A 14,399-nucleotide genomic window follows, 5' to 3' on the forward strand; every position below is an offset into this window, starting at 1 on the left:
ATTTATTAAATGTTACCATATTCTTTCTTATATTATATGTATTCGCTCCATCATAACAAGTCGTCACTTCGATGGTGATCCCGTCAATAAATAAATTTATTATGAAAAAATGTGCTGTATAGATTTCTGTATTCCATGTTACGAGCGATCCTTCCGAGCTCACCTCAGTCAATGACTGGCGTTCCCGGCCAGATCCCTGCATCGCCGCAGCAGAGTCAGGCCATCGAGCCTAAGGGCCAGGGCTCCGCAGTCCACACCACGAGGATCCCGAACCACCAGCACCCCGTTATACGTCTCAGTGGAACTGCTGGCCAGCACATCCCCCAAGTATAGATACGCGTAGCTAAACATATTACCTCTTCACTCATCAAGCAATATATAAAGTACACCTGACATATATATTGTGACGGAATTTTATTCGAGAGGAAAAGAGATAATTAGATAAGGCATGATCAGTAGTAAATTGCATAAACCGGAGCAAGTTAATCATGAACCTTTACAATTACAAATAAAGATTCGTCTAAACGGTATAAGCTAAATTTAGCGGTCCTACGATGGATGCAAATCGCTTACCCGATATCCTCACAGCTGTCCAGGCCTAGTGGATCCTCGGCGGGTTCGCTGACTACGCTGAACACCACCGCGCACTGAGGGTCAGGTTCGTTGGCCGGCTCGTGACACTGAGCCAAGTGACCCAGCGTCACCATATCACACTCGTTCACTATGAACGCTGATGAGAGAGGACTGTCATGGAACTTAACTTGTCTATGATCCAACCGTGAATCACTAAAACTGTGCTAGTCTCTGTATATAAGGAAGGTTTTTTTATTGTCTACTATAGCTCTCCAAACATACATATACTCTACCAACGTTAATTCGATAATTTTTGTAGTTCCTCGTAAAAGAATGGGTCACGCTATATTTCATCCAATTTTTACACATTGAGACATAGAAACAAGAATAAGGGAATATAAGGAGTTGAGGAATTCAGCAACTACTACAACCGCGAGCAGACCAGATTGAGGAACGTACTTTTCTTGAACAGAAAGTGACATTTGTCCATGTAATGCTTCGGTTTCGGCAGACTGACGGGCGTCTCCATGTCAGCACCGCTTCGGCCAAGGAAGGTGTATGCTACATACAACCTCCTCACATTGGGATCAATCATCGCCTTACAGTCTTCATTGAGAGCTAGCCACTGTATCGTGATGTCCAGACTTTGAAGGTTTTCGTCGGTGCTTACGACGGTCTGTTATTAAATATTTGCGTAATGTTGTGGACAAAAAAGGGACAAGAAAACCAAAGACTACTATTATATGGCTGCAAAACATCAGGGGTGGGAATTAACATTTGAGTTTTGACGATAGATTAACAGTCCATCAGCCATTTGACGGACCTCTAGAGCAGGAACTAATATTAATGTCTTGTTAAGACGTTTAACCAGACAGTAGTGCAGGGCGCGACGCTCGATACATGAGACAGTCCATCAAAGGCCTTGACAAGACGCCATTCAGTTAAGATTGCTTGGTGAGACTCTGTGCAAGCTTAGTTTAGTTAAACTAACATTGGCTTGTGATATAGTCCTCCTATTAACGCTGGATTGCCTCGGCTGGTTACAGATGGTGACGGACTTCTGTCTGCTGCCGTCTTGAGGTTTTTGTGAATTTTGAGTACCTTCAAAATAAATATATAACTAGCACTAGTACTGGCAATTAAACATTTAACGTGTGACAGTGAGCGTTTATTATTCTTTCACAACAAACTGATACACAAAACTTTTCTATTGATATTTACAAATCTTACGTTCAGTCGACAGCGTTATGGCCCCAAATAAACATGATTCTTGGTAATAGTATTTATGCGAGTATATTTCTTTATCAATAATGATTACGTATGAACTTTTTGGTGAATTTTTAACTCACGCATTCCCTATTAGGTACGTCATTAAGTGCGTTTATAGCACAATAAACTTTTTACTAAGCAATATCCGAGTTGCATCAATTACTACCCTACTCTCTGCTGTCTCATGTTCAATGAAACTAAATGATTTACAACTCACTCCGTCTGTTCCACTTCTTGTTTTTCAACATTTCGTATATATTGGTTGAATCGTTAGATTTTTTCTGGAATATTTTTATTAAAATATATTAATGTCATTAAGAGAGTTGATTATACAGCGACATCTACTCACAGCAACAGCCTGCTTGAAATCGTTCACAGATCGTATAGTGCTTTTCTGAAATTTAAGTTATTCGCTTCATACAATTTCATTCTAATATTCAAACGACAACGATAATTTTGAATCATAAATATAGTTACCACTTCGTTCTCGATCACTTCGTTCAGTGAATGGTTTAACTGAAACAATTCGTTCGTCATTCATTCAACAGTTACGATGTTATTTATGTGACTCTGTGAGAATTATTACCTCTGGTGCTTTGTCCATCGCCTCGCTGCGACTCGATTGAACATCTTCAGACTATAAAACATATAGTGGGGCATCTTAATGGATTGTACGGGATGAATTGTTTTGTATTAAAACAAATTTAAGGTAAATAATGCTTGGCACAGGTTTTCATTGTAACGTTTCCCGTTTCTATTGTCTCATCAATCTATAGAATCATTAACGCAAGTTATCACGTACGTACGTCAAACCTCTAACTACCCTCTCTGCATCGAGTGTTGAAAAAACCGTATTAATATAGATGGTGGGCGTGACACGTAAGATACATGATAATATTCTTTGATCATTGTGATAACTAGTTATCTAATGTGATTTGTTCCAGTACTAGTGCTACGTATTTAAGTAGGTATGTATAGACCGTTCGTTTGCTGCGCCTGTGCAGGTCCCGGGAGTACCGGTAGTCGGATGATTGGTCGTCATCCAGCATCTGCTCCATGATGGATGAAGAGTGCTGCTGGCTCTTCAAGGACGAGGGCTGACGATCATACTACTATTATGATAGATACGGAGTCGAGCCATTACGTGGGATGCCTTTTATTATGAAGCCAATATATATTGTGCAGTGTTCTATAGGCTACGTTAACCGTAACGGCCGTATGTATTATTTAAAACAAAAACTAGAATGGAGAAAGTTAAAAAATACTTAAAATTGTTAGTTGTTAATAATAATATTGTAAGCAATGAAACGTAAAGCTGTAGACAGCGCGTATATAAATAAAAGTTGTTTAAAATAACCAATGTATTTGTCACAATTGCCACGTGTCAGGCAAGTCGCGTCTAAAAATAATTTACGTTCCTATTTATTATAACTTCCATCTAACTCGATCGTACCCTGATGATGGCCGTGTTGATAGCGGGCAAAGCGCTAGGGTCGACCCTGAGCATGCACCATACATCTAGCACCCCTGCTTCCTCACAGTCTGCCGAGCCACGCTCTCTGGTCATCTGTCTGCCTGCCACCTACCACCGGAATAGTAAAAGTGTGAATATGTCGCGGGCTTCATTTAGAGAATTATCGTGAGACCGGTTTTTGATGTGATCTGTCACCATGTTAGTTACATTCCGCAGACATCTTTTATGAAATTCCTGTTTGTGTGAGTAATGAATACGACGTGATTATGTTTGCATGTAAGCAACCAACGGATCAAATAACTGCTATCGAGAAATGGTGTAGTTTGTAAGTATTTTTTGCCAATTGGGGCGTGAGTATGTATATGTTACCAGTGCGAGTGACATATCAACTCTTCTGTTCGGATGAAGCAGAGCATCCCTTAACGGCAGGGAACAGATAGCGAACGCCTCGTCCTGTTTGTCCATCTCTGATATTGTTATCGGCATCTCTTCCTAATAAAATACCATGGGAAGAAGGATACATTGCTGATATAATCGAAAATATAAACAAGAAAATGTAGATAAAACAGACTTTTTATCTTGCAAAATAATTGACAATTATCGTCAAGAGATTTGTTGTGAAGGATGGAAGGAAGCAAAATCTAAAAAATAAGAAGAGAAAGCTGCTAAGTAACACGACACATCAACGTTTAATTACTGCCTCTGATTTATTTGGCAAACCGTAGGTATTTGGCATTATCGTTGCTATAATTAGGTCAATACTCATCACACTATGAACTGTAGAAATGGGATATTGCCACCATTCTTTGGCAGCCGATTACATCGCGGTAACTGAGTATATATAAAGGATTTATGAACAAGACTTTAAAACAAAATGTTGTGAGAAAGATCTGTTATTTATGCAATAAGTTTATTAGTTTTCGAACTCACATGTTTTAAATAGTACAGGAAATGTTCAGTTATCTTGAGATCGTATTCTGTTGAGAAGTCGAAATTCATAACTCGTCCAGCCAGTAGACGAGTCATGGATGGCGTCTGATTGTAGAAGCGCCAAGTTAACAGTAACGACTTGTCGTGAGAGAGAAGGACCGCCTAGTGATGGCAAGGTAAGGACATTTGAAAATACTTCACTGGTATATTCAAATCACATTTTATGCTACCCACCTGGTCGGATAGCACCACAGTGCCGACATGCAGCGTGAATATGCACTTCGGTGTATACGAATCTCGTAGACGTAACTTGGCATCGGCTCTTTTCAGTGCTATGGGTACAACTTCTTCGGTCATCATCGACACCTCGCGAGAGGTCTTCGGCGAGTGCTAAGGAATACAAATTTTAACCATTCAACTTACGTAATTTTAACCTATGGTCGAAAATGTTATGATAATAACTGACAATTCACTGAATTACATTACCTATTTAGAAAAACTGCTCAAAACTGATGAACATAACATTAACGCAATGAGATCGAATACTTTCGCGAGTTTTATTCATTTAAATGAAACTAATATATTTCGGATATACTACGCGGATTTTATTATTTTAAAACTACTTACTCCCGACGTTTCGATTTATTTTTCAGCAACCGTGATCACGAGCAGACGAGATATTATATTTTCAACTAAGAATTTTTTTAACATGTCATACGTCACCACAGACTAGTCCTACTGATATTATAACGTTTGTAAGGGCGTATGGATATATCAATGTATGGATGAATGTGTGTTTGTTTCTCTTTCATGCAAAAACTACAAAACTTTATGGACTTTAGTATTCCGTGTAGATCATGTCATAATAGTTGAATTATGTACGAATTCATGGTCGGGCCAAATTTATTATTTTAACACACTTTATTCATTTCTTTCCGAGTCTAATCCACTTTTCAGACAGACGAAGTCACGCATAAAAACTGGTAAATTAATAAGCCAAAAGATTTTTTAAATATCTTATAGATCTTCATGGTTTTGTCATACTTCGTTTAAAGAATTATTCAAAAAGGCCGCTGAATTCTGATGGTACCTTGCTGAAATTTCCGTCTATTCCGTCATTGTGCGTTATTTCTGGATGTCGTGCCTATAGATTATTTATGTTACCATATTTCTTTACCTGCAGACATGTTCTATTGAAGATCACCGTCTTTCTAAGATCGTTGTTCCATCGTACTGCAAGGCGTCACACTACGCTTACTTGCACGGTATCTCAGACATGTTCAACTCCATCGATTAAATAACCATCTGAAGCCACGACTGCCCCATTTTCAGTTTAGCATGCCAGATCTGCGCGCGGTATCCGCGGCTTAGGTTGGACTTTGTAGCTAGCTCAGTGACTGCTCATTCATGGGACAGGCTTTCAGAGAAAGTCCGAAATCTGTAGGTTAAGACGAGTTCAAACGTACTTGTTGAAAGGTTCCATCTCAAGAGATTGTGGGATCAGCGTCTCAAAAAATGAATGAGTTCCCCAAACATCGCTCAGTCTAAACGTATTATTGTGATGACATGGTGGCCGTATCATGTAGATGTTTAAACATTAATTTGTTCATTATCAATAAGGTATCTATATATAGACTCCAGAAACACTTAAACACCAAAGACACGATAAAAAATATAGGCTTATAAGGTCGTTCCATTCCTGGGTATTTGGGATTATTTACCGGAATGTGTGACTGTTCTATGGACTTAAATTGTTTTTGAAATTTATCCTGTTTAATAGGTTCTTTAAGTCCCATGTTTCAACTCTAGAGAACAACATGCAGGCAGGCTCAAGAGGATTACTGGTTTAGTATCAACTAGTTTTGTTATAAAGTGCTGTGACTATCTTGAAGAACAGCACCATCAAACCTATTTTCAATGTCTCCTGTGTTTTGTTACTAGTTGGCGCAGAGCCATCCCAATCATGTCCATGTCAATATCGGCGAACCTTTCGCTTAGATGGCCTGTGAACTATAGATCGGTCGCAATTAAGAACTTAGATGGATTTTCAAATCCTCATAGAATTTTTCAACTTAGACGAGTTAGTGCGATTTGCGTTTAATCCGGTGATAAGACTTATGGATCTTGGCAAAAAAGACATTCTGAACCTTCATTGCGAAATATTGTGTTTGGGATATTTTGAAGGTTCGCTTGTCTTTAGTACCGGCTTATTATATCCTTATCAGCTGTTAAGCACCTGATGATCAGATAAATTAGAATAACCTACCTTTCGTCCCAGCCGGATCTCCTCACCTGAGAACTGCAAGCTTAATCCCCTACTTTGTCTTACCTCTCCAGTGACCTGTTCATGTCTTCCGCCGTCGCAATAATAGTTACTGTTAGTTACATTTATATTCCGCTACTGATATTTACCCTGTTCATCACCGAACTATCCCTGAATATATAGCCTTCATTGGGTACACAGTCGCCACTTAGCCAGGTCCACTTCCATTAAAGTCTTTCTACTTTTTGGGTAAATTTAAACACCTCGAAGTCTTTTTTTCATTACTAACTGGAGAGTATTTAAATGTCACCCCGACATATATTAACCTCTCGCCCTCGGTGTGCGCACGAAGAAGAATGTTGCTTCTTCCGTAAGCGAAAAGTATCTACTAAGGTGATACGTACAGATGATACACTACCACACACAAATGGTGACACTTGGAAGTATTGAATAAAACCACAAACATTATTATATTTTTTATTTTTATGTATAATCTATCTATTTTTATATATGTATATATGTATGTATGTATATAGGAACTTCAGCCGGTCGATTTAATAGATAATATATAGCCTATCCAGTTTCACTACAGATGATGATGATACATACAAAACGTACTAACACTAGGGTGTGTTATGAGATACTGTGATGGATTTAGCTACTCGCATGGCATCAACATAATGAGCTCACTGGGGCGAGGACTCACTGAAGGTCAGGCCCAAGCGATATTCGAAACCTGTTCGTGTTCATAGACCATGATATTTCCGTGAGAGAATACAGAGCAGGCTTATAGTTGAACACACTGCATCAGGCGCTAAAGATCTCACTCGCACATTCAAACTCGTCTGTTTATCTACTGGTACGTATATCTACAGAAGTGTTTGCCCGCCCCCCTCTCACCACTGCCCCCCTCCCCTGCAGCAGCTCCCTGCAGCGTGTCAGTTCCTCGCTGATGGCCCGCAGCGCCTCCTCCATCTTATCGGAGCGGGAGCTGCGGGATGCGCCGGTTATCGAGGGTGTTAATGACCAAACTAACGTCACAAACGTGTCTTAAAGTATTCAGCGTTCTCACCCTATGGCTTCCAACATTTTATCTTCCGTGGCCGACAGCCTCTTACCTGTGACAGAACATTATTATCTGCATGACATATTCCGTGTTCCCTTCTATGTATACGAGTAATAGACGCTACCTCCTTCAGCGGGAACCTCTCCCTCGCTGAGACAGCTGTAGTCTGTGGTGCCGTATGACTCGCTGAGTGTTGACGTGGCCTTCTCCTCGCCCGGGGAGATGTAGTCCGTCGGACCAGTCTCTGAAAGATATATTTCCTACTGTTATTCTTTCATGTTATTGATAGTTTTTCTGTCCGTGAACTAGTCACTATTCCGAAACGATATACGTTAAAATAATGCAAATATTCTATTTCGCGCGAGCAAAACAAGTAATTAAACGATGAACGTCATCAAGCATCAATAACTTTCTGCTATAACAAATAACAACAAGCGGCGCATTCGATGTATTAACCGTCAGTCCTCTGCGTGTCAAGGTCGCAGGTCGCCCCGGGTTCAGTGGTGTCCGGGGAAGAAGGTCCTGATATAGTAACAGTCTCGTCGTACGGACACGGCGTAGGAGACGCCGTGGACGGCCGGGGAGGTTCCGGTGTGGCAGTAGATGTATGGGGAGCTGCAACGGAAATGACTTGCGAGATTTTTCAGTCATAATTATAATCGGACTTTGAAAACTACTCAACCTTCATCTTCCCACAACCAATCAATTTTCATTTTCACATATCCATCAGACAGACAGACAGACATACTAATAAGATCGAAGACTTTCGAGAGTATTCATTTTACTAACTCAACTACACACTCCCGACGTTTCGGTTACTTTTCGGCAACCGTGATCACATCTCGCCCGCCCGTGACCACGGTTGCCGAAAAGTCGTAGAACGTCGGGATTATGTAGTTTTTTACAAAAATAAAGCACGCGTAGTTTATCTGAAAAATATTAGTTTCATTTAAATCATCCCTTTCTATATAAAAAAACTTACTATGTCTATTAACGCGGTCCCCACAGCGACAGAGCCTCAGTATGTTAGGGGGCGCGGCCGCCAGTCCCCCGGCGCAGGTCCGTACCGAGCGGGGCGAGGGAGCCAGCGCGGGACAGGGACACATCACCGCGTGACCGGAACAGAGCTCTACCATGAAACATGTACTGTTTCTGTTCCCGATCACATCAATTCCACGGAAAAACAGTTTGCTACTCACGGACATAATTTCCCTCATCTGCTGCTGATTCTGGAAATTCTTTTTTTGTAGAGCCAGTATGCGTCTCCCTGGTGTGGGAGGGGCCGTCACACTGTATGGCTACACTATTCGTTCGCTGGTTCCTGTCCCTGCTGCTCCTCTCCGTCTCCGTCGTCTCGTTACAGCCAACACTGGTTCCCGGTTCCTCGCCAACTTGCGTATTTTCCTCGCTCATATACCGTATCTTCCGTGTGGCCACTTGATCGTTGTGGTCGCCGGGCCTGTCGTGATCGTTGCGGCCCAGGACCTGGTCGTAGGCCTCTCCGTCGTTGTGCCGCTCGGTGTTGATTCCTATGGAGACTTTCTTCGCTTCCTCCCTGTTGTCTTCTTGACTCCCGTAAGTCTGCGTCTGCCCGTATCGCACCGCTAGGTCTTTGCTCTGTTTCCTATCGAAGGGAAACCTGAAGCTGGATCGTCTGAACTTTTTAAACACATCTTCTTGACCGTTTTGGTTCAGGTCTTGGACCACCCGACCGTCTCCGTTCTTTGACGCCGTGATGTTATCCAGGTTGATCCTCACGCTGCCTTTGCTGCCTCTGCTGCTCTCCGAGTTTCTCTTTTTCGTCTCATTGTTGACCTTGATATCCGTGATATCCGCCAGAGACGATCTCGGCATGTCCAATGATAAAGGTCCGGGTATCGGATACTTGTACTCCTGTTCATATTGGTTTTCCTCGTGTGTCTGCGGTCGAGACACCAACGTTCCTTCTTCATCCTCTATAAATTCTTTGGAAACGAGAGTATCGTCGTGCCGCGAGGGTTCCGGAGGTCTGTAATACAGAGACACTTTAAACCCGGCTCTTGTCAATGAACATGAAGTGTAATTGTTATATGGAAGCTCACTTCACAATGTCGGTGACTGTCTTCAACCGCAAGGTGCTGAAGATATCGTGACTGAGGCTGGAGTCCGCTGCCAACGACTCGGCGGGACGCTCCCCCTGGTTACACAAAAGAATAATTATGTATGACTTAAAATGTGGATTATTTTCTTGTTCTTTATTCGTCGCCGGCCCACCAACAAAGCCTATTTAAGTTATCTTTTACAACATACAATATACATATATATACATATATATATATATATTGGTAAAAACTTAATCGTATTACTTACGATAGTGAGCTTTAAACCGTCCAACTGGGACTGAAGACTCGCTATTTGTGTGAGAATAAAATCACCCTGTGTTTGAAGAGCCTGAACATATTATTAGAAGAGAAATTATATTTTATATTTTACATATATATTACTATACATCAGTCCTTCTCCCTTACCACTGCCCTTTCGTTTTTATGATTTGTATGATTTTTGTTTTTGGTCTCGCCGTCAGCCGACTCTTGCATTCGGTCATTCGCGTTCTCTTCATTTACCACGGATATTCCGGAATTATTTGGGACCACTATCTGTATACAAAATATTGAATTAACAAAAGTCGGTGACTGGAATTATTATGATCACTGTAAATTAAATAACCTATTCGATGATATTGTATAATTTGAAATAATTAAGGTACTAAAAAGTAAAAAAAAAAATCACTGGTGGACTATCCTCCCAGTCGGAGAGCACGGTCACTGGCGGGTTGACTTTACTGACGTCGCTGAGTTTGTGTGATTGGTTTTTCTGCAAAAAAAAAAAACACAAAAACATATAATATATGTCGCAGCAGACGCTTCCCGCGGTCACTGACTGTTCACCCTCATCGCACTCCAAGTTGCCATTAATGGAAATTATATCAGAAGTTGGTCAAGTATCCTAAGACGATCTGGATGTAGAGCAGTCTCCTCACCAGACCCTCGGCCACTAGCGCCACGTTGTAGTCGATCCGCGCCGCCCTCAGCTGCGCCTCCAGCTCACCCACACGAGCTCGTTCCAGCTGTAACTGGCTGGTCAGCTCGTCTGGAACAAACGGACATGATGCCGAATCAAAGTAAGCTACAAAATCAATGGCATAAGGATCAGCCTCGTATGACACAAAGTTTCTATTCACATATCGTGTTCTATTATTCTACATTTTATGTCAGTAAACATGATCAGCAGAGGCCAGATATTCTAAAAATCCTAAAAAATATTTCTTTGAACGTGTGATCGCCAAAGTCTTATATACTACAAAAAAAAAACAAACAAGCTGCAATTATGAAACTGTAAAATTCAATAATAAGTAAAGCTTCCTTCGAATAATTCCGGAGCAGGTCACTTCTAATCATACATATTTTTCTTGCTGCTTTACCTGCTAGTGTCCGAGTACCCCCAAGGTCTGTGGTGAGGGCTGCCAATCTATTTGGACACGTGGCGTGTTCAGCGCGTGCGGAAGACAGTAGTGACTGGAGCTCGTCGGCACGGGAAGACCAGGACGATTGGAGGGAAGACATTTCCTATAAGAGACAGAACCTCTCAGCATTTCATGGATTCACCATGCGGGTGCGGGGCCATCGTTGCAGGGAGAGAAGCTTCAACAGTGCCTGGGACTTGCGACCCAGTTGTAGGTTTAAGGGGTCCCTATCTAACGCGCGTTAATTGCCCTCCTCCACTGTCCAAGCTCCTCTCTCTTCCTGACCAAATTTCAAACTTTATAAATTCAACAGAAACATATGAAACGGATTTCAATATGAACATTATGAAAAAATGTCACAAACGGTTGTACGATTAAGCTAAATATTTACAAGGCCGCTTTAAGTGTTCATTGTGCTTAAATTACTTAAAGAATGTCAACCTCTGACCTTGAAATAATTTTGTATAACAAAGAAATTAATTTAAAATCAATGTAACTTTCACTATTAAAATCTAACTTTACTTCAACATTGCTAACACATGAGTGTATAATGGATATTTTTAGAAATCTATACTAATATTATTAATAGTAAATATTTGTTTGTTTGTTTGCATTGAATAGGCTCCAAAACTATCTGAGTTATTTAAAATATCCTCTCCCTGTTGGGAAGTTACACTATCACTAGTGAACATAGACTATATAATTTTTTTTCAAAGTTGGGCGTCTATACGAAAACTCCAATAATGTAGCCTAACGTGTGAAAAAAGTGGCAAAAAGATTTCTTACATCGCGCGAACTAAGCTAGCTATTGATTGACAATTATCTACAAACATTACAGCGACAGCATCTGACTAGCTATTTAATTACATTCTCTAGCTAATTACATTCTCCAAGGAAGCAATTTTTCCTTTCAGCTCATCCATCTCGACTCTGCACTTGTTCCGTTGGCAGGGCTGATCTTGAACTGGTCTGATGAACAATATTTTTATTACAATATAAACGAAATATCATATTTAGTGAAAAAATAACTAGCAATAATTTATACCTACATTTCAGCTTGACTTGAAGTTATTTCAGGCAATTGTAATGGGCTTTCGTCCCTTGAATAATGAGTTTGATTAATACACGGTAAATATATACTATTATAATATAATCTTATTATATAATCTTATTATAATAAGGGCTGATTTATTATTTACTAACTCAACAAGCTGTGAAGTTGAAATTTCAGTTTTCAGGTTACCCTCGCTTCTTTTGCTGTTTAGTGCGCTTGTAGATAAGTTCCTATAAATAAGAAATAAACAAAGTAGTTTTTTTTGGAACACAATCTCTTGACCATTGTTATCCAAGTATGAAAAAGTGCACATATAAGCTGTACAGAAATCTGCCACTTACTTAGCAGATGTGTCTGGTATGATGCATCTGACACATCTGGAGGCGGATTGAGAAGGACTCCGCCTGAGGAACTGCTTGGCGGAACACAGGCGCATGTTCAGTAAGCGGACACGCTCTGATAGACGCTCATTATCTTTCTTCAGATCTGCTATACTGGATTTGGTAACGGTTTTATATTTGTTATATTTTGATAGCTAATGATTATTGAGAAACAAAATAATATGGATCATCATAAGTAAATTTTACATATATATACATTTAATCAATATTTCAAGTCTATTGTTTGTTATATGGGAAGGAAAACTTTAAAATATAGTTTTAAAAGTGATAATTACATAAAGCAGATGAATGTTGTTTACCATTCCTTTTGTTCATTTATAATTCCTCTCCCAGCCCCACTGAAGTCTTTATTATACGCTCCAGTCCCTGGCTTCTGAGCGGTCATTCTCTGTAATCTGGTATTCAGTATCTTTATTTGGTCTTTTTGATCATTGATTGTGGTCTTCAACTGTACATTTTGTTCTAATAATGCGAAATACAAATCTTCCAATTCTCGTTTGCTTATTTTAGATGGGCATATCCTGTATATATCTATAAATAAAAATGGTAAGAAATTTTAACTGTACTGGTAGTTGTTTACAATATTACGAAGTTGAGAGCAAAAATATAAATATTTACTATCAAGTTAAAATAGTAAGTCTAACTAAGGCTTAATTCTATCATTATTTAATACAAGCTCATTAGAAGAATTCTAAAGTCTTCCAAAAGGTACTCGTAAAAAAGTTAAAAATTCTTTACCCTTTTCATTTCTTGCTGTGTGACTCTTGCAAGAGAGATGCCCCTTGCCATCATTCATGATAAAACTAACTGGAAAAATTTCCTTAAAATATTGTTATTTGAATCACTACCAGCACTCTACATAATTTTCTCTTGTTTTCAAAATACAAAAATATCTTGTCTGAAGTTATACGTCAAATACAAATCTGCCGCCATAGCAACAGACGAAATGACAACAATTTAAGTTAACCAAAATCATAGACACATCCAGGTAGTACAGTTATAGTTTTAATGTATGCAGATTTTTCGGACATTTAATATAATAATGAATAATTAATTAAAGTATTTGATATTTAATTAAAATTTTCTCTTTTTATCATTCAATTTTAATTATTGTATAAATAATAAGTTAAAACCATCTTTACCAATACGGGTACTTTATAAAGATTCAAGTGAAATATAGGAGTAGATAAGTAGAAAGCAGTTATGAAAAAAATTAAGAGTTTTCTTTATCCGTACAAACAGCATTTCATTATTAAATATTCTATTGAATTTATATAACTTGTTTAATAATAATTAATGATAAGAACAAAAATGTAATTGTTTAAAAAGTTTCAAGTTATTTTTCAGATGTCCTTCTGATGAGAAATAAAATCAAATAAAATTCTACATCATGGTTCAAAGCTGACAGTGAAAACACACTCATCGTCTTAAAGATGATGGAACTGTCCTCAGTTCGCTTTCCCATTTAATCTGTCCCAACTATTTTGTAAATTTATGTTCTAGGATCAATCTTACCGATAATTCATTTTATCATATGTTCATCTACAACTGCCATCTCTAAGAATTTCAATATTCTAATATATCACAAGTAAATATTGTTGGTAACGAATGAGAATTATCAAAATGCTGATTTCTTTTTACAAAACGTTATTTAAAAAAGAAATTAAATGCTCATACTTTTAGATCAAATTTCGGTATTTATGTGGACCATTCCCTGTCCAATTGGGTGATCCAATCAAGTGAATAAAATCGAGAATTTTATATAACATTGTTTCCTTACCCAATTTTTTCCTGTTGAAGTTATTCTAAAAAATAAATAGCCTTAAAAACTTGATCGCTAAGATACTTCATAATTAATACCGATTTT

At 39.0% G+C, this 14,399-nt stretch overlaps 1 protein-coding gene across 1 annotated transcript; it reads right to left on the reverse strand.

Moving 5' to 3' along the window:
- Positions 1-643: 643 nt before the first annotated feature.
- Positions 644-13,459, reverse strand: LOC116778816 (uncharacterized). The gene is made up of 29 exons (XM_061529592.1): positions 13,271-13,459; positions 12,832-13,063; positions 12,473-12,625; positions 12,281-12,361; positions 12,127-12,177; positions 11,962-12,046; positions 11,036-11,180; positions 10,595-10,704; positions 10,345-10,428; positions 10,083-10,211; positions 9,925-10,005; positions 9,657-9,751; positions 8,775-9,583; positions 8,558-8,704; positions 8,032-8,190; positions 7,700-7,819; positions 7,582-7,627; positions 7,410-7,500; positions 4,481-4,636; positions 4,247-4,408; positions 3,686-3,808; positions 3,296-3,424; positions 2,823-2,939; positions 2,429-2,479; positions 2,320-2,358; positions 2,192-2,236; positions 2,060-2,123; positions 1,565-1,674; positions 644-1,249 (listed from the first exon to the last, which is right to left on the reverse strand). The coding sequence occupies exons 1-29, from the start codon at positions 13,326-13,328 to the stop codon at positions 998-1,000; spliced, it is 3,924 nt and encodes a 1,307-aa protein (XP_061385576.1). The 5' UTR covers positions 13,329-13,459; the 3' UTR covers positions 644-997.
- Positions 13,460-14,399: the final 940 nt, after the last annotated feature.

Source organism: Danaus plexippus, chromosome 6 (assembly GCF_018135715.1).
Source record: "Danaus plexippus chromosome 6, MEX_DaPlex, whole genome shotgun sequence".
NCBI lineage: Eukaryota > Metazoa > Arthropoda > Insecta > Lepidoptera > Nymphalidae > Danaus > Danaus plexippus.

Bases quoted from the DNA above. Each gene is read 5' to 3' on its own strand.
- LOC116778816 (XM_061529592.1), bottom strand. From the start codon at position 13,328: ATGAATGATGGCAAGGGGCATCTCTCTTGCAAGAGTCACACAGCAAGA. The intron at 8,191-8,557 runs GTAAGTTTTTTT...TTTCCGTTGCAG, and splicing joins GGACCGCGTTAATAGACATA to CTCCCCATACATCTACTGCC. The intron at 7,628-7,699 runs GTAGCGTCTATT...GTTCTGTCACAG, and splicing joins AGAGGTTCCCGCTGAAGGAG to GTAAGAGGCTGTCGGCCACG.